Genomic DNA, 21,363 nt, shown 5'->3' on the forward strand with positions numbered 1-21,363 from the left:
TTACCTAATGATATTAACCGAGCATGCTGGAAATCCAAAAAACAATTCTGGACCTGAAGATGGGGTGTGAACCTTTGAAATGCCAAATGATAAATTAAATAAATTACTGATGCAGAAAACCATTTTATTTGTATTTATCAACAGTCACAGTCCTCATACTGCCATACTTTGTGGCCAACATATTCAGGAAACACTACTGGTTTGTCATAGGTACACCAGGTCACAAGCACTGTCCTTTTCGTAAGAAAATTATATGCAGTACAGATATGAATTTAAAAAATAACTGCACCATTCCTTTGCTCATTTTTATTTTATTAGAAAAATTGTTAATACATGTTAATTTTGTACACCATTTAATTAAGTTTTCATTTTACTTGACCAACAAGTTAAAAAAACTGTTGGACATTCAGTTATAATAGAAACTCTAAAAAAAATTGCCAAAAGATAACATACATTAACAAATTATATTCTAATGTCCATTTTCATTTACAGAAATATTCACAGATATATGGTTCAGGTAGCGGTTAAAAGTCTCACAAAAATACTGATTACTCACATTTCCTTAGCAGAAAAGAGTAATGATTAAGTCATCATATTTTCCTTAATGAGCTAATGTCATTATGTATTAATGGTAACCTAAAGAGCATTTGTATGTATTTCAGGAAGTATACAAAACCCTGCTTCAGCAAGTCTGCAATTATGGGGAACCATGTAACATATACTCAATATGAGCTTTTATTTACATAATAGTATAACAAATCCCTTTTTTGCAAAATACTTTATACAGGACACCAAAGGCACTTCTGTTTAGTCATGTAGTTAAAGAATAATGAAGGGGAAGGTTTTAATCATCACATAAAGTTTCAAGTGAGGCTGTTCTTAGTTCATGCCACATCTTTCCAACTGTGGAAGGCCTGCTGATTCATTTAGGAGTAATATTCATGAAGTCTGATGCGACCAAAATTTCCAATGTAAGTCCCATATGAAGTTTACAACAGCACAGTCACTTGTTATATTTTGCTTTTAGATGGGTATTATGAAAATGAAATTAGTTACCTCCATTGTCTAACATCTAAAATGTCTGTTGGTTATTTTGGTTATTTTGACCACAAAATTTTCCTTCTGTTGTTACCTTCAGCTGTTACTCAGAGTTGACTGTGAAAAGTTGTAAGGATTATGGCAAAAATGGAAAGGGGTAGACTGCTGTGGAAAGTGACTGGTGCAGAATTTAGCTGTATTTCACGACCATTGATAGGCTGAACAGGGCGATAATTGATTCCCAGTGGATTCAGATCAACTCCTCGCACTCGGTGAAATGCTTCCATCTGAAACAAATTGCATTAATGGGCATATGTATACAGTTAGTTTAATACCTACATGAAATAAACATCTCCTCTCATCCTGCATGGTAGATAAATGCACTTTTTCATTTCAATGACCAAGCACTTCAAAATGAATGCATGAGAGCATTTTTCATACAAAAATATGTAAACTGGCAGTAGTATTGTGTTATCACTGATGGCATAGAAAAGTTTACCATTTACATTAGCAACCTCTCCATTTCACACAACTGGTATTTATTTATCCATCAGTAGACAATAAAAATTGTATGGATGATGTCAGCACGTAAATGTACACAACAAAGACATATACATACATAAATGTACACAAGTTCTGACACATAAATAGATACATACATTATTTGCTTTACTATGTCACATTCTTCTACAGCATTTAAATATTCTACAGAATATGTTGTAAAAAGCCTCTTAATCATAGATATTTACATAATATTTTAGCTAATCCATGACAGTATAAAACATTTTTCTAACAAATACTTTTAAGGGTATTCCTAAAGGCATGTATTTCATTTTAGTCTTTGATCACTTGTGGAAGTTTTTTGTGTAATTTTATTCCTTTTTGGGTTTTTGTTTTAGGTTTCTTCCTGATAAGTAACTTGGACTGGATCTGTTTTTATGTTCTTGTATAGACCTGTTTATTGAATACTGGTTAGTGTCTTTCTTTGTGTAGGTCACTGTTTGTAAAATGTATTTATATGGAAGAGTCAAAGTTCTCAAAGATTTAAACAACTCAGTGCAGTGAATTCTCTTGCTACTTCTTGTTATAATTCATACAGCCATTTTTGTAGCTTAAAGTTTGTTTTACAATCTACTCCTTTGTTCCCCCAGCAGGTTATGTCATAATATGCCATAATTAATTACAGAATGGACATATGCAAAATGTGTGGTTCTAGTGTATATTCACTTTCTGAGGACTGTAATACGCTCAGTCCACTTTACCTGTGAGCCAACATGCATTGCTAGAAAAACTGTTTTTGGTACACATTCTGTGAACTCATCTTTCACCTTTAGAGAGTTTCTGTTGGATTCTGCTCATGTAGAAAGTAACACTGCTGTTTTTTTTCCTCATGCTGGGTTAATTTGTTCTTTTCTGTCCATCCACATACAGGCATTAGGGTTTCTTCAGCTTTGTCGTTTCACTCTGGTGAAAATAACTGATGAATAGTGTTAGGCCCAGCATGCTTTCTTGAGAGCCTCTAATATTCTTGGTTATAATGGTGATACATTGTATAATTGAATTTTGTTTGAGAGACCTCCACCCATTGCATTCTGTTTTTCATATATGAATGAAATTGCTTATTTGCACTTATTCAGTCAGTTCAAGTGACTGAAAAGTTGGCAATGTTACTTACAGAAGATGTCTCAGATGTTTTGTGAAAAATATGGTTTTAATGTGAATTATAATACTGTCTTGATATTTGGACAACTACTGTGATCCTCATTAAAATTATTAAAATGGAAAACAGTATAGTGATCCATGTTGTGGGTCTTGAACCTTGGATATTATGACAAAACAGTAAAAAGTTAACATATTTCTCCCTCTTTACTTAGACCTCTTTGTTGTTGGACAAAGCAGTCTCCAATTTCAAAAGTGTCATATTTATTCTATGTCTGATGTGTTCCTGAGAATTTACTGTTAGCTTTTCATTAAACCATTTTGTCTGTTTGCTTATGAAAATATTTTACAAACATTGTGCAAATGAAATACCCAAAACTTAGCCTATATTTTTCATTACAAAATTGCCCATCATATAACTAATACTATGTAAAATTTACTTTTGCTACTACTGCAGCACTGAATTGTTTTGGTAAAACTTTTGCAAAATTCTGAATAACTAAAGGAATTTCCTGGTTTACTCTTCTCGGATTGTATGCTCTCAGAACTTTGAATGGTAGACAATACCATAATGCAGAATGCATCTCTTGCAGTGTCTGCCACTGGGGTTGACTGAACATCTCCATGCCACTTTTGCACTTATGAAATGTACCTGTAATGAAACATTTCCTCTATCTGGTCTACCTGATATGGATCCCATACTGATGAACAATATTCAGGTATTGGTTGAATGAATGTCTTGTAAGATACTTCCTTTATTGATGGACTACATTTCCTGGGGTTTCTTCAAATGAATCTCAGTGTGGCATCTGCCTTACTTGCAGTTAATTTTATGATGTCATTCCAGTTCCACTTCAAATTATTCTATATGTGTATGTCTAAATATTGTTGTTCTGCTGTATAATTATACAATAAATGTCTTTCTGTCTGTGTATTTGCAGTGTGTTTTATTTGCTTATGTTACCACTCCCTAGACCAAGTGTCAGTCCCCTGCATGTCTTCCTGTACTTAGCTACAATTTTCTAGTGTTGTGACTTCTCTGCATACAACAGCATCATCCGCAAATGCCACGTGGAACTTCCGATGTTATACTGTTTCATTTATACATATTGTGAAAAGTAATGGTCCTATAACACTCCTCTTGGGCAGACCTGAAGTTACTTTTACATTTGATGGCTTGTCTCCTTTCAGAATGACATGCTGTGCTCTGTTTGTTAGAAATCCTTCGATTCAATCACATAATTGTCTGATATTCTATAAACTTGTATTCTGTTCATTAGGCGGCAGTGTGAAACTGTACTGAATGCGTTCCACAAGTCAAGGAACACGGCATCTACTTGGGTGCCTGTATCTACTGCTTTCTGGATCTCAGTTAACCAATGCATTATCTTTGAATCCCCCCTCCCTCTCTCTCTCTTTCTGAAGCCTTTCTTCACCTTTGCATCCCTTCCTTTTACGTTCCTCTTAGCCTGGATTTTGAATGATCTGGCCCTTGGTGTCTAACCTCTCCCAAACAATTCCTTGCTTACCCCCACACCCCCCTATCCTCCTTAAAGATGATACTGGCGTTCTGAAAGCTAGAAATACTGTGATCTATTTTTATGTGTTTCAATATTCAGTGCTGGAAATCACCATTCCTGATGTTAATTACTAATTAACTTTTGTCTTCTTGAATTTAACAATTTTGTGAGTTGAATTTTCTTCTTCATGAATAACTGTGCTTAATTTGTGGTTGATTGATCTGGCATGAAACTGACAGCCTGTCACCATCATCATCATAATCATAATCATAATCATCACCACCACCACCACCACCACCACCACCACCACCACCACCACCTTGTGAGTATTCTACAGCTCACACTACTTCTTGCTTCTTGTATTCCATTTCCTCTGATCATGCCAGTCTCCTTCTTATAGTCCTCTGTCATCCATCCCATCCTGAACAACTCAACCTCAGCTACTTGTAAGTCTCCCACACTTCCTTCTTTCACTGGGGTCCACTGTCACACTTTCTTGTCCATCCTTTCTTGACACTCATATCATTTTTGATGCTTCATCTTTATGTTGTCTATTATTGATTTGTTGATACCTATAGTCTCTCTTATGTTAGTAGTTGGTACACAGTACAGCTTGGTGATGTCATATCTTTACCTCAACAAGTCCATTTGGCACTTTTTATTGCTTATGTTTCTGCTCCGCGTGTAGCGATGTTTTCAACAACTGAACAATATCACTTGCTTGAACCGAGCTTCAGTTGTCGAAAGGCCCTATTGCCCTGCCCTATTGTATTATTTATGTCATCTTCACTTCTACATTTACATTGACATTCATGCTCCACAAGACACTGTATGGTGCACGGTGAAGGATACCTTGTACCACTACTAGTCATTTCCTTTCCTGTTCCACTCACAATCAGAGCAATGGAAAAATGACTGTCCGTATGCCTCTTCTTATCTTATCCTTGTGGTCATTACACAAAATGTGCATTGGCAGCAGTAGAACTGATCTGCAGTCGGCTTCAAATTCTGTTTATCTAAATTTTGTCCAACAGTATTTTCCAAAAATAACATTGTTTTCTCTCCAGGTACCCTCATCTGAGTTCATAAAGCATGTCCATAACACTTATGTGTTGATCGAACCTACAGGTAAAAAGTCTAGCAACCTACCTCTGAATTGCTTTACTTAATCTGACCTGATGGCGATCCCAAACAGGTGAGCAGTACCCAACAATTGGATGCGTGAGTGTGCAGTAGGCAGTGTCCTTTACATATGAAATGAATTTTCCTAAAATTCTCCCAATAAACTGAAGTCAACAATTTGCCTTCCCTACTACTGTCCTGTGTGCTCCTTCCATTTCATACTGCTTTGCAGTGTTATGACTATTTATTTAATTGATGTGTCAGTGTCAAGCAGTGCACTGGTAGTGCTGCAGTCGAACATTATGGGGTTGTTTCCCCTACTCACCTGCATTAACTTACTTTTGCTACATTTAGATGTAGCTGTCATTCATCACACCAACTAGAAATTTTGTCTTAAGTTACCTTGTATCTTTCTACAGTCACTCAATGTCGACTCCTTCCTGTACACCACAGCATCATCAGCAAACAGCCACAGATAGCTGCTCATCCTGTCCATCAGATTATTTATATATACAGAGGAAAAGTATGGGCCTATCACACTTCCTTGTGGCACTCTCGATGATATCCTTGTCTCTGATGAACATTTACTGTCACTGACACAGTACTAGGTTCTACAGCTAAAGAAGTCTTTGAGTCACTCACATATCAGGGAACCTATTCTGTATGCTTGTACCTTCATTAACCCTTTAACTGCACTGGAAATGTGTTTATGCGTGCCACCACTCCTTCTACCTGGTACTATGAACGTATCTACATGTAGACACTTTCAGAGTACCAGGTATAAGGACTGGTGGTGCACGTAAACACGTGCAGAGCACACAGGGACAGGTACAAAGGCGCACGCGTTAACACGTCCAGAGCAGTTAAAGGGTTAACAGTCTGCAGTGAGGCACTATGTCAAACATTTTCCAGAAACCTAGGAATAAGAGGTCTGTCTGTAGCTGTTCATCCATGGTTTGCAGGATATCTTGTGATAAAAAGACGAGATGAGTTTCACAGAAGTGATGCTTTCTAAATACATGCTGATTTGTGGACAGAACATTTCCGTTTCAAGAAAATTTATTATATTCATACCGTGAATATGCTCAAGAATTCTGTGGCAAAGCTGTGTTAAGGATATTGGTTTGTAATTTTGCAGTTCTGTTCTGTTACCCTTCTTATGTACAGGAGTCATCTGCAATTTTTTCCAGTCACTTGCAACTCTGTGCTGGGTGAGTGATTCATGGTAAATACCAGCTAAGTAATGGGCTGATGCAGTAGAGGAAAAACTGAATTTGGATTCCATCTGGACCTGACAACTTATTTGTTTTCAACTCTCTCAGTTGCTTCTCTATGCCTGGGATGCCTATTTCTATGTCCTCCATATGGTGGTCTGTGATAAGACCAGACAACAGTATATTTGTACAGTTCTCCTGCATGAATCATTTCTTAAATGTGAAATTTACAACTTCAGCTGTCCTTTGCTGTCTTCTATTGTCACACCAGACCAGTCAACAATTGACTGGATAGGAGCCATTGGCCCTCTTAGTGATTTTATGGGGGACCAGAATTTTCAAGGGTTCTCTGCAAGATCTTTTGCTATGGCAAGAAGGCAATTGCTGTATTGTTTAAGCATTAATCATTTCACAGATGCATGAATTTCTGTAGTTACACTGTTGATAAGTTTGGACCTGTTTGTAGCTACAGGGCTTAAATATTTCCATTGTATGTGGGCTGCTGAAAAAGTTGCCCAAGACAGTTTTCAGAAAACTGTATTCAGCAGTATTTCACAAGATTGGCATCCATAGCACCTGCAGTGAATCCACAGACATCCTAGTCTATACTCAGTAGGTCAACTTTTGCTCCAGTTATTATTGCGCGATACAGGTATTTCCATGCTACTGACCTTGGACTTCCTCTGAGTGATTTGAAAACTGTGATAGCAGAACTGGGCAAATGGTAAAAACATACAGTAATTAACTTGAGTTCATCTAGACCTCTTGCACATGTCCAGGTAACTTCACAATCAAGACTCAGTTTCAACCTCAATACACACAATATTTTTGTCAACTGCAATGAATACTTGTCCTCCTATGGCTTCTAATCTATCTTCCTGATATACATTCCATGCCTCACTAAATATTTTAGAGCTTTCCACTTCAGGCTTTGCCTAGTTCTCAGTTCTGGAATAATTTGAGCATGACAACCTTCACTTTTTCCATTTGATGATATTGTAATTCCCAAATCCTTAAAAGACTTACATCCCCTGGGCTCACTGGTTCCAGTCTTCGTTTATTTGGTTATTGTCAAGCTAACTGTGTGGTCCCATTTTTCTTTCAACTTCTGGAGCATGTACTCAGCATCATTCTGGTCTCTTCCAATGATGACTCATTCATTAGCAAAGAAAAAAGTGTACAAAGTTTTGTCCCCTACAGGGACTCCCCCATGCTTTCACATTTGCTCTTCTAGGCTTTTTAACTGCTTCCTCCACATAAATTTTAAATAGCATCATTGGCATTGCCCTTTTGTAACACGAAACTCTGATGACACTGAATTTCCTACACTGACAGCACTCACACAGTTGACATATACCTGTTTAACTGCTTTGAGGTAAGGATTTGACACACCACTATTCTTCACACTTGTCCACAGATTGTTTTGCAGTGTTGTATTGCAGGCCTTTTGCACATTCACAGAGACTAAATTGGCCTCTGGCAATTCTCTTCTCTATCGGATTCTGTAAAGTGAATATTCCATCTATACATGAGTGTCCTGGTCTAAAACCATTCTGTTCTTCAGATATTATAGCCTCCATCTGTATTCTTTCTTTTAAAATTTTCCCATTTAGCCGTGCTAGTGACAGCATCACATTTAGGCTCCAGTAATTTCTACCATCCTGCTCAATCTTATAGAATTATTACAATCTTATAGAATGAAGTAATAACAGACTTTTCTCATTCCTTGGGTACCTAATACCCTTCCAAATGCTACTAGCAGTTCTTCTCAAAGGTGTTAGATGCAATTCAGGTTGGAGTTTTGAGCATAATATTACATAAATACATCTGATTTTCTTTGTATGATGATGTCAGGGTTCTTTGTGAACAGAGTTTAAGGGATACACATACCACTTGAGTGCCATACCATCTGCTCTCTGGAGAACGTCTCTCCACTGATCCACAAACCAATAATCACACTACACTTCCCTAAGCAATGTGTATTAGTGTCTCACAGATCTTGCTGTTAACTGCTTTTCAGGGTGCAGAGTGTTGCATCAAGAAACTTAAGGAGTTAATACAGGGTGTTTCAAAAATGACTGGTATATTTGAAACGACAATAAAAACTAAACGAGCAGCGATAGAAATACACCAATATGCTTGGGACAACAGTACATTTTCAGGCAGACAAACTTTCGAAATTACAGTAGTTACAATTTTCAACAACAGATGGCGCTGCGGTCTGGGAAACTCTATAGTACGATATTTTCCACATATCCACTATGCGTAGCAATAATATGGCGTAGTCTCTGAATGAAATTACCCGAAACCTTTGACAACGTGTCTGGCGGAATGGCTTCACATGCAGATGAGATGTACTGCTTCAGCTGTTCAATTGTTTCTGGATTCTGGTGGTACACCTGGTCTTTCAAGTGTCCCCACAGAAAGAAGTCACAGGGGTTCATGTCTGGCGAATAGGGAGGCCAATCCACGCCGCCTCCTGTATGTTTCGGATAGCCCAAAGCAATCACACGATCATCGAAATATTCATTCAGGAAATTAAAGATGTCGGCCGTGCGATGTGGCCAGGCACCATCTTGCATAAACCACGAGGTGTTCGCAGTGTCGTCTAAGGCAGTTTGTACCGCCATAAATTCACGAAGAATGTCCAGATAGCGTGATGCAGTAATCGTTTCGGATCTGAAAAATGGGGCAATGATTACTTTGGAAGAAATGGCGGCCCAGACCAGTACTTTTTGAGGATGCAGGGACGATGGGACTGCAACATGGGGCTTTTCGGTTCCCCATATGCGCCATTTCTGTTTATTGACGAAGCCGTCCAGGTAAAAATAAGCTTCGTCAGTAAACCAAATGCTGCCCACATGCATATCGCCGTCATCAATCCTGTGCACTATATCGTTAGCGAATGTCTCTCGTGCAGCAATGGTAGCGGCGCTGAGGGGTTGCCGCGTTTGAATTTTGTATGGATAGAGGTGTAAACTCTGGCGCATGAGACGATACGTGGACGTTGGCGTCATTTGGACCGCAGCTGCAACACGGCGAACAGAAACCCGAGGCCGCTGTTGGATCACCCGCTGCACTAGCTGCGCGTCGCCCTCTGTGGTTGCCGTACGCGGTCGCCCTACCTTTCCAGCACGTTCATCCGTCACGTTCCCAGTCCGTTGAAATTTTTCAAACAGATCCTTTATTGTATCGCTTTTCGGTCCTTTGGTTACATTAAACCTCCGTTGAAAACTTCGTCTTGTTGCAACGACACTGTGTTCTAGGCGGTGGAATTCCAACACCAGTAAAATCCTCTGTTCTAAGGAATAAACCATGTTGTCTACAGCACACTTGCACGTTGTGAACAGCACACGCTTACAGCAGAAAGACAACGTACAGAATGGCGCACCCACAGACTGTGTTGTCTTCTATATCTTTCACATCACTTGCAGCGCCATCTGTTGTTGAAAATTGTAACTACTGTAATTTCGAAAGTTTGTCCGCCTGAAAATGTACTGTTGTCCCAAGCATATTGCAACAAGCGGTGTATTTCTATCGCTGCTCGTTTAGTTTTTATTGCCGTTTCAAATATACCGGTCATTTTTGAAACACCCTGTACAATGAAACAGCATTTTCAGAATGGGAAATAATCAATACAGTTATGCCACAGGGATCGATATCAGGTCTAGGCTTGTTCTTGTCATATACTTAAAGAATCATGCATTGTATATTCAAGCAGAAATAATTTTCATTGCTGCTGATGCAAGCATTATAATCAAGCCTAATGACACTTGAAAATGTAAATAATTGCTTGAAAATTAGCAGGTTCTCTGAAAATGGCCTGTTTCTGAGAAAAGACGGCAGAGGCTGTTCAGTACTGCATGAGATCAGCACATCATTAGAAATAATACATGAGGATAATTCAGTAGAGGAAACAAAATCTTCTAAATTCGTAAGTGTTTATATACATAAAATAACCTATGCTGGAAGTCACTGTTACAGATTGTCATAAATGTCTCTGCAACTTTTGTGTTATAGATAATATCAGATTGTGTTTGTTGTGCAGGAGCACAGAATGAGGTTAATATATGGTGCCCACCATGGAACTTCTGGTAGATAGTTCTTTTAAAGAGTTGAGCATACTGACAACAGCCTCACAGTCAATTCACTCCCTAATTAAGTTTGTTGTGAACAACAATCACTCAGTCTGAAAACAACATTCATAACTATAATACTAGAAAGAGAAATTATTACACCATCCATCATTCAGTTTTAGGGTGCCACAGAGAGAAGTGAGGTATTCAACCATAAAAACCACTGACCACCTACACAGTGATGTAAAGAATTTAATGGGTGATGAAACTAACTCCAAACACAAACTTAAATTATATCTACTTGACAACCGTTTCTACTCTATAGAGGAATCTTAATATTTAGCAGTTTTTCATTTTATTTATTTATTTGTTTTTAAGTGGGAGAGAGAATTATAGGCATGACAATATTTGTTCCTTTGATCAGATTACAGGATATAAAATCTTTCTAATACTCAGATCTATGGCTTAAGGAAAAAATCATATTACTGAGAACTGTCCTATCACATTTCCATGGATCTCTTTGTCACTGATCTTTCTACCTGAGCCACAACAGAAGTCCTCTGCAACAATTGTCCAGGATTTCTGAAGATTAGTTTGCGTAGTATGCCACCTAGATTTAGTTAATTTCTCAAGCCTACCAGAGAAGTATTTGGTACCTGTGCTTCTCTGATATTTTTGCACACCTAAAAAATCATTTCTACAGAATGCTCAAACTTGTGGGTCTCAACAATCATAACTCATCTGAACTCATTCAGTTGTTTCTATTGAATAATTGTGGCAGAAGACATGTTCTTAATCGTGACACTTAGAGGGGTTGCACAAAAATATGGAAACACTGCAAGAAATGCATGCTTGAACATAAATGCAGATGCTAGCCAAGCCTGCATATGGTGTCATCATATTTAACCACGAATGGCATCTGTGCAGAGCCATCAATACGTTTCAAATTTCAGTCATGGTGTCAATGTAGTTGTGAGTGCATTATGTTGGAGCTAAACGAATTTGAACATGGACATATTGTTGATGCTTGTATGGAGAGTGCCTCCATAATCAAGGCAGCTGAAGTATGTGGTGCTTCAAGAGGCACCATATCACAGATTTATGCTGCATACAGTGAAAGCAAGAAATAATTATCCGCGAAGTCACAATGCATACAAAAGTGTTTGTTGAGTTATCATGACAGAGGGGCATTAATGAGGACATTGATGAAAACATTGCCCCTGTGAACCCTTTGAGCACCAAAACAACACAAAGGGAGGTTCTTAACATGGGAATTGTGGGGTGACCTGGAATTCCAAAACCACTTGGCAGTGATGCAAATGCATGTAATAAGAGAACAGTGTGCTGAAGCAATAAAATGTGGACTTTGGAGCAATGGAAGAAAGTCATTTGGTTGGAGAAGTCTTGTTGCAAACTGTTCCAACAGCTGGCTGAGTTTGCATCCCAAGGGTGAAACATGGTGCGGGTATGTTTACGATTTGGGCTGCTGTATCATGGCATTCCATTGTGCCCCTGCTTACTCTGCAAGGTCATGTTACTGCCAAAGATTATGTGAACATTTTGGTTGATTGAGTCAATCCCTTGGCACAATATTTGTTCCCCAATGGTGATGCTAAGTTCTGAGATGACAAGGCCACTGTTCACACAGCTCGCATCATCAAGGGCTGGTTTTGTAAGCACAATGATGAATTGCTGCATCTCCCCTGACTGCATCAGTCACCAGTCTTTGTGGTCTGCTTTGGAGAAAAGGGTGCTTGAATGCTATCAGCCTCCATTACAATTACCTGAACTTGCCATCATATTGCAGGAAGAATGGTATAATATTCACTTGAAAACCATACAGAATCAGTATTTATCCATTCAAGATGACTAGAAGCTTTTTGAATGCAAATAGTTTTCCTGAACCATATTAGGTCTGCTAAAGTGTTGTGTTTTTGGTGTTTCCATATTTTTGTACATCCCTGATAACCATCAGGTGCATAGCCTGGCATCACACAGAAGTTAATCATTGCTGGAGACTTTTGGCCACATAACATATACCAAGTTCTACACAACTCTTTTTTTTACAGAGGTTAAAAAGATAAAAATAAAAATATAACTAAGTACTAATGAAATAACAAAATGAAGAGCAAATCGCAGAATACTGGCCAGGATATCACAAATTTTAAGCATTTTCTCTGCTAAGCCCTTTCTTCTATATATTCCTGTATGTGGGCCATTATTTCAAGAATTTTCAGTTACAAAAAATAACCTTACATACAATGAAAGTTTGAATCAAAACTATACATGAACTGGTAATTATTTCCCGCTTCCTGTGATGCTGCATCGACCTTAAAAAAAAAAAAAAAAAAAAAAAAAAAAAAAAAAAATTCAAATTCGTGAAATATTGGGTACATAAACTAAGCAAACTACATCTACATCTATACTCTGCAAACCACAGTGAAATGTTTGTCACAGTGTACGTCCCATTGTACCAGTTATTAGGATTTTTCCATTTTTATTTACGTGTGGAGCATTGGAATTTTGTCCTCATGATCCTTATGGGAGCAATACATAAGGGGTTTGTAGTATGTTCCTAGAGGGATCATTTAAAGCTGGTTCTTGAAACTTTTATAAGTAGGCTTTTTCAGGATAGATCTTCAAGAGTATGACAGTTTAGTTTCTTCAGCATATCTGTGACAGTCTCACGTGGGTCAGACAAACCTGTCATCATTTGTACTGCCTTTCTCCATATATGTTCAAAATCATCCATTCATCCTATCTGGTACAGGTCCCACACACTTGAGGAATATTCTAGGATGGATTGTGCGAGGGATTTAAGCAATCTCCTTTGTAGACTGATTGCATTTTCCCAGTGTTCTTCCAATACACCAAAGTCTGCAAGTTGCTTCACCAATAACTAAACCTAAATGATCGTTCAATTTAACATCCCCACAAAGTATTTTTCCCATATATCTGTATGGGTTGACCGATTCTAAGTGTGACTCATTGATAGTGTAGTCATAGGATAGTACATTTTTTGTTTTGTGAAGATAACAGTTTTATATATCTGAATATTTAAAGTTAGCTGCCAATTTTTGCATCACTTTGAACTCTTGTCAAGGTCTGACTGAATATTTATGCAGCTTCTTTCAGACATTTCAAGTTAGCTACAACATAATATTGAATCTACATCTGTACTTCACAAGCCACCATATAGTTCTGTCTTCAAGGTCTTTTTGTGAGATATCTGTAAGAGGAAGCAATACATATCGATTGACTTGGAACATACCTGTCTACGATATATTGTAAAATATTCTTGAACTTTGTTCATCTATACTGAAGATTTTCAGTCTTAAGAGATAAATTCATGTTGACCTACAAGGTAATCTGAAATCTGTTCAGTGTCACATTCCCTAAGCAGAAATGATGCCATAATGGCCTGATAACTGAAATCAGAATGGAACTTATTGAACCTGTGGAGTGCATGTGCATGTTACACATATCCCATTACCCTAGTAGCCACTTCCTGTGTATAATTCACACCTGACCTATTATAAGAAGGACTGAACAGTTGTCCACACTTTAGCAGAGGTTAGTAAAACCACACCCATCATCATCACGGGATCATCTAAACCTCTACTTTACTTCTTTCATCATGATTCCTAGCCAGAGGACCACAATCAGTTCTGGGAACAATGCTGCAAAACACTAGCTTGGCTTCCACCCCACACATGTGGCTAGCTGTCATTATCAAGGAAGCCAGTTATTTCTACAAACTGAGGACGGCCTCTGAACCCAGGTGGCAGGCATTATTCATGTCAACACGACCTATAATTTGCATGTTGGTGCATCCAGTGCACTCAGCTGCTGCTGTCAGAGCCTCCTCCGCATCTTGGATGAGACCTGATGGCAAGCAAATTAGTAGACACTGGCCTTTCTTCCTGACCTGCTTGCTATTTCCCTAAGTCACTTCATCACCTGCCTAACACTGGAGCTCTGAAGGACCAGCAAACCCAGCTTCTGCACTTGTCCAGACATTTCAGGAAGATCACCTCCAGGCCCAACATATGGACTTTCAGCCAACTTGTTTTTAATGCGTAAGGGGACAGCTGCATGAACAGTGCCCACTTTTGTCTTCTGCTCAGAGTTTTCGACACAGGCACTGCCCACTATTAACATTCAGTGAAAGTGGACTGGCCAGGTGGAACAATTGGAAGGCACTGTGCTGTCAGTGGATCCTAGGAAGTGCTGTAGGTACCAGATATGCCAAAGTTTTTGCCTCAGGTGCTTCAGTACCAGTATAGCATGTGTACAAGTATGAAATGCGAATTTCAGACAACAGATGTCACACCAATATATTTTGGGCTATACAGATTTGATACTGCATGATTTTGTTGTGTCATCAACAAGTGTCAGACACACATGAGTGATAAATTGGAAAAGTGTGTGCAAAGTGTTGTGTTGTTGTGTTCAATGTATCAAAATTCATACCAAACAAAGAGCATTTGTGGACAGCATTAATTTTTGGTTTTCATTTGAAGAAAACTGTTGCTGAATAATACTTATGGTGAACATGCTTCATAACAAGATATGTGTGAACTATGGATTCAGCATTTCAAAAATGGTGACTTCAATGTTGTAGACAAGAAACGTGGAAAACCACCAGAAAAATATGAAGATGAGGAATTGGAAACATTGGTGAACAAAGATGATTTGCAAACATAAAAGCAACTCAATGAGCAATTGGGCACAAGCCAACAAGCTGTTTGCAATCAGCTATGAGAGACTGGAAAGATTCAGAAGACTGGTAGATGGGTACCACATGAATTAAATGATAGGAAAATGGAAAAGTGCAAAAACACATGACAGTTTGCTTGCTCAGTACAAAAGGAAGTCATTTTAGCATTGTATAGTTACAGGGGAACAAAAATTGATTTATATTGAGAATCCCAAGCAGAAAAAAATCATGGATACACCCAGGCACACCATCCACATTAACTGCAAGACCGAATTGCTTTGACAGAATACAATGCCCTGTGTTTGGTGGGACCAGAGAGGTGTGGTCCATTATGAGCAGTTAAAATCTGGGGAAATGGTTAATACTAACTGTTACCAAAAACAATTGACTGATCTGAGCAATTCACTGCTTGAAAAAAGGCCACAATACTGAAAGAGGCAACAGAAAGTCATTTTTCTTCATGACAACGCTCCTTCACATATGGCAAAACAGGTTCGCAGCTTGTTGGAAGTATTTGGCTGGGAAGTTCTACACCATGTAGCTTACCCGACAGACTTGGGTCCTTCTGATTACCATTTGTTTGCATTGATGGGTCACATAATTGCTGAGCGGCACTTTGGTTCATACAAAGATGTGAAAAAATGGTTCGCACCAAAGGGGGATAATTTTTACTGTCATGGTATTCACAAATCGCCTGAAAGATGGAACAAAAGTACAACAAATGATGAAGCATACTTTGAATAAAGCACTGTTTATCATTCTTTTGAATTTAACAAGTTTTTTACAGACAAAAAAAATTCACATTTCACACTTGTACACTTGGTAGCCCGCAGCATCGGCCTGGAGTCTGTCAACCATGAGAAATGCAGCTTCCAGTTGTTTCTGAAGATACAGGATTTAAATTTTGGTTGGTCCTGGGATTTTTTCTGGCAATTAACAATGGCTTTCACCCCTGAAAATACATTGTTTATGTGAAAATATCAAGTTATGCAGTGGTCTGAATTTCCCAATAAATTCTAGCTTGTTATTTAAATGGATCTTGAGAAAGTACAAAAATTTCATTCATCACATTTTATTTTTATGCAAGCCTTTTACAAATTTGTAAATGAACATTGAAATTTAACAGTTATTTACACCAGTGGGTCTCAGCAAGTCAACAGTGCGAACTGCTCAGTAGTTTGTCCAAATATTGTCTTTAGCATTCAACTTTTACATGAATTTAAGACTCCTTGACACAGCGTTCTGTGCAATCCCATATGCAAAGGAGCAGTCTGTGGACTAAGTTTTTCATCTCTGATTCCATAAGTGTGCTACAGACCATTCAGGTAGTGTGCAAAACAGGCAAAATGGTACAAAATATACTTAATACAGGAAGGTAGTATATTCTGCTGGGTAATGCCTTTTTTTCAGTTTACATACATAATGAACTGCTCCGGCTTCACATCAGTAGCACTTAAGGGAGAATTAGATGATGAACTGTTATGAACATTATAGATCTAGCACAACAACCATCTGGTGGAGAATGCGTGGAACTAAGAGAATTAGCAGATGCCTTATCTGCATGTGGTAATAGGCTCCAGTTCTAACCTCCCATGAATCCGGACATGTGCATTAGTGACACGGAAGGTGTTACTCAGAGTATTCTTTCTTCCTGTTATTATTTATGGTGTACCTACTATTACAGTTGACATTTGTGGCCAGCAGATGGCTTCAGGTTTTAATATTGGAGATTTCTGTACATTTTCCAGTGAGAAAATTTTCATAACACAGTAATTTTTAAAAAAAAGCAGTGTTTTTTGCCAGTCAAATTTCTTTTATGCAAGCTGTTTGTGAAAAGCATTTTTTTACTGACTGCTTTGTATTCTAGAAATGGAATGGACCAAACAAGTGTCAAGAATCCTAATCCAGACACATACCAAGTAAAGCTGTATGTAAAATCCTTAAAATCTGCTGTATCATAATAAGGTACATTAGCAGTCATTTATTTCAGAGTAAATATGCATATTAATTTATATGTGTGATTTTCAGTTTGTATAAATAGTGCCTTAATTCACAAAAATTCTAATTTGATTTGATTCCATCTTTTGCTTTATTTCAGCATGCTAGGAAGGAGAAACTGGCTACAGTTGGTGAGAGAATGTATTCACAAAATGGTTACACAAAAGATTTGACTCCTACTTCTGATGAGGTGAAATTGTCTCCTACATTAGGGTCTACAATGTCACGTGAGCAATTCCGTCCTGTATCATCGACAGCAGCTTGTCACCCAGAACCCCAGGTGAGGGGCAACGTCCCATGACCTGGAATTCTGGACAACTTTTCCAAACTCTCCCCATTCCCAATCTTCACCTGTCCTTTACAACCATCCCTCTTCCTTTCCCCTCAACCCTTCTGCCAGAAAAAGGAGACACTTGCTCTGAAAGCTTGCACATTTCTTTAACCTTTATGTGTATTTTCTCCTGTCGCTGCTTCATGAGTAGGTTTTTTTGTCTATCCAATTTTATTATTTCATTAATATATTGACAAGAAATTAGAAATTCTAGTTCCAGTTCCATGTGTTACTGCTATTGTATTGTGTAGTAGGTCGACATGAACGTGTCTGCAGTTCCAAGCATGTACGCTTGGGGTGCTACTGGAGAGATGTAGCTGCGTCATGAAACAGAGGCTTAAATATCTACAGCTATATGATTCGTCAGGCATAGTAGAAATTTTGTTTACGACCAGTGCACAGAGATACAATAAAAATTCAGAGAACAATGTTAGATAACTGAATATCATTACTTTCATATAATTTAAATGATTTAAGCAGTCCATACTAGGAAAGTTCTCAGGAGGCAGGAATGTTATGTGTTTGATATTTAATTGGCATTTGGAATGACATCTCATGTCAATCATAGGTGCTGCAAGCTACTTCACCACCCAGTCCGCCTGGCTGCAGCAATAGCTGAGCATGAGCTGTGGTCAGTTGCCAGCAGCCTGACTGCAGTGCCAGTACAGAACTGGTAAGAAGCACCCTCTGCCACAAAAAATTTTTAATAAGCACTCTCATGCACAAAATTGGTAAGAAATCAATTTGCCTGAAATATTTAGAAATTATATATACAAAAATTACTTGTAAGTGTACCTATTAATGAAAACCATATCAAAATATGTACAGTAGTTCCTGAGAGTGGCTAGATCATACAGACAGAACTGCACCAATGGACTTCAATTATAAGAAAGGAGATAGATATGTCAACAGTCCATTGTCTCATAAAGACTGTTTCTGATGACAGTCTCTGTTTGTCTCACTAACTGCATATATTCAGCAAAGATGGTAGTACTGGTGAAGCTGATGTATGACTATCCATCAACACTTATCCTACCCACAGTGGACTCCCCGTCAAACTCTCATAACACCCAGACCCAGCCTAGCTGACCTTTCCAATTTATTACATCCTCCAGAGCTCCCTCCTAATGCTCCACAAAGTCTAGAACCCAAACAAACCCAAAACACTGTTGTTAACCTTTCCACCAAAACATCAATCCCACACAAGTTTCAGTCCTATCCACAAGACCACCTTCAGTGCCACACCCAAGTTTAACCATGCTATACTTCTCAAAGACCTACTCTCCTTCTCCCAGTCCCTGCAATGAAAATACTTCTTTGCCACAAATTGCTCCAACCAAAGCCATTGTAATCTCAACACTGTACCTTGCCTCTTCTAGTTCATGCCACTATTCAACCATAACCCCTCCCCCTTCCTCCCACCTAACCATACCTAGTCACCTTCCAGGAATTCCTGAATTCCTTTACCTCCAATTTGGCCTTACCATCCCTCCCCAGATCCCTTCCTAAGAACACTAAACTTTCAACAGAAGAAATGGTAGCTGCACACAACCTCAAAACAGATCCTGCCTAATCAAACTCCCTGCAGACAAAGGCCCCACCACTGCTGTGATGAATGTCAGTGACTAACTGGTGGAAGGCTTCTGCCAACTGCCTGACTCCTCCACCTACAACCTCTGATATAGTGACCCCATCCCAGAAGTCCATCACAGCCTCCAATCCCTACTGAAATCCTTAGGCCCTTCCCAGAACCCCTCCTCTGAGTCCATCTCCCTCCTCACCCCAAAGACACTCAGCACACACACCTTCTGCATGCTCCCAAAAATCAACAGACCTAACAATACAGGATGCCCCATTTTAGATTGCTATTGTGATCTCACTGAAAGAATTTACACTCTTGTTGGCCAACATCTCCAACCAAACTACCCCCTCCAATGTTCTTCAGACTCCAGACTCACTACCTCATTCCTCATATACCTTACCAATTACTTCCTGGCACAAACTACTTCTCCTTTGAAAGAAATGTGCACAAACAAAGCAGCAGCACACATGTGGCGACCTACATGGCACCATCCTATGCCAACCTATTTATGGGGCATCTAGAGGAGACTTTCCTAGCCTCCCAAAAATCCACACTCAGAGTCTGATTCAGCTTCATTGATATCTTTATGATATGGACTCAGGGTCAAGACACCATATCCCCACTGCTTCACAACCTCAGCATCTTCTCTCCCATCTGATTTACCTGGTCTTTCGCAATCCAACAATCCACCTTCCTGAAGGTTGACCCCTGCCTCTCTGATGACTCCATCCATTTCTCTGGCCACATTAAAATCACTGACCACCAACTATACCTGCATTTTGACAGTTGCCATCCCTTCCACAGCAAAAATTCCCTCCCATACAACTTGGATACCCATAGACAATGTATCTGCAGTGACTAGAATATATTTTTGCAATGGGATGATATTCCCGAAAGGAGTAAGGGATGTCTTTACGAAACAAAAATTTTTCTTGCTTTTTTACCAGACTTATCAAATCACTGTCATATAAAAGCAAGAAAAATTTTTGTTTTGTAAAGACCGAGCAGGATAGTAGAGACACGTCATGTGTGAAGAGTTATGAAATGGTCCTGTCTGCAGCAAGACAGATATCCACAAGTACAGTAGAATGATATCAGAAGCACCATTGTTGCGGCTTTCCTTAACACGACAGCAGGGAGAGGTAGGCTGAAAGTGGGGCCCTCAACAACACCGAACACAGGTCTGATACCACGTCGTCCTTTCATAAAAGTGATGGTCCTGAGGGTAGCATCACAATGTTTAGTATGAGGGTGATTTGATAAGTCTGATAAAAAAGCAAGAAAAATTTTTGTTTTGTAAAGACCATGCAGGATAGTAGAGACACGTCGCTTGTGATGAGTTACAAAATGGTCCTGTCTGCAGCAAGTATCCACAAAGGCCTTCATAGAAAGACAGCTCCCTCCCCCCTCAGACCTAGTCCACAAAGAGACTTCCTGTGCTGTATCCTCATACACCCACAATCCTCCCACCATCCCCAAGAAACAGCTACAAAGGACAAAGGAACACACCCATTGTCACCCAATAGCACTCTGGACTGGAACAACTGAACCACATTCTTCATTGAGGATGTGACTATCTATCTTCATGCCTGGAAGATCCTTCTCACCTCTTCTAACATGGTGCTCTATCAGCCACCAAACTTAAACAACATCCTACTCCATCACTATGCCACTACCACTTCCAACCCCTGTGGAAGACCCACATGCAAGACCTGCCCGATCCACCCACCCAGTACTTCCTACTCCAATCCATCAAAGGCTTCCCCATCAGATGTCAGGTCACCTGTGAAAGCAGCCATGTCATATGCCAACTCTGCTGCAAAAACTGCAGAGCTTTTTATGTTGCAATGACTATCGACCAGCCGTCCACTAGATGAATGGCCACTGCCAAACTGTATCCAAGAACAAAGTTGACTATCCAATGGCACAACATGCAGCTGGGCATAACATGCGCAATCACACTGGTTGCTTCACAACCTGGGCCATCTGGAGCCTCCCCTCCACCAGCAGCTGTGCAGATGGGAGTGATCCTTGCAACACTCCCTCCACTCCTATAATCATCCTGGCCTCAATTTCCTTAATCCACTGTTCCCACACCCTCTC

The 21,363-nt window shown here is 39.2% G+C and overlaps 1 protein-coding gene across 1 annotated transcript in view; it reads right to left on the reverse strand.

The window, feature by feature from the left end:
* Positions 1–291: 291 nt before the first annotated feature.
* The window catches only part of LOC126238277 (putative carbonic anhydrase 3), a 532,151-nt gene continuing 511,079 nt past the window's right edge, over positions 292–21,363 (reverse strand). Inside the window, exon 7 of the mRNA XM_049947780.1 lies at positions 292–1,325. Within this exon, the coding sequence (XP_049803737.1) occupies positions 1,146–1,325 (180 nt within the window). The 3' untranslated portion in view covers positions 292–1,145. The remainder of the gene's footprint in view (positions 1,326–21,363) is intronic.

The sequence above is a fragment of the Schistocerca nitens genome, chromosome 1 (assembly GCF_023898315.1).
Source record: "Schistocerca nitens isolate TAMUIC-IGC-003100 chromosome 1, iqSchNite1.1, whole genome shotgun sequence".
Classification (NCBI taxonomy): Eukaryota; Metazoa; Arthropoda; class Insecta; order Orthoptera; family Acrididae; genus Schistocerca; species Schistocerca nitens.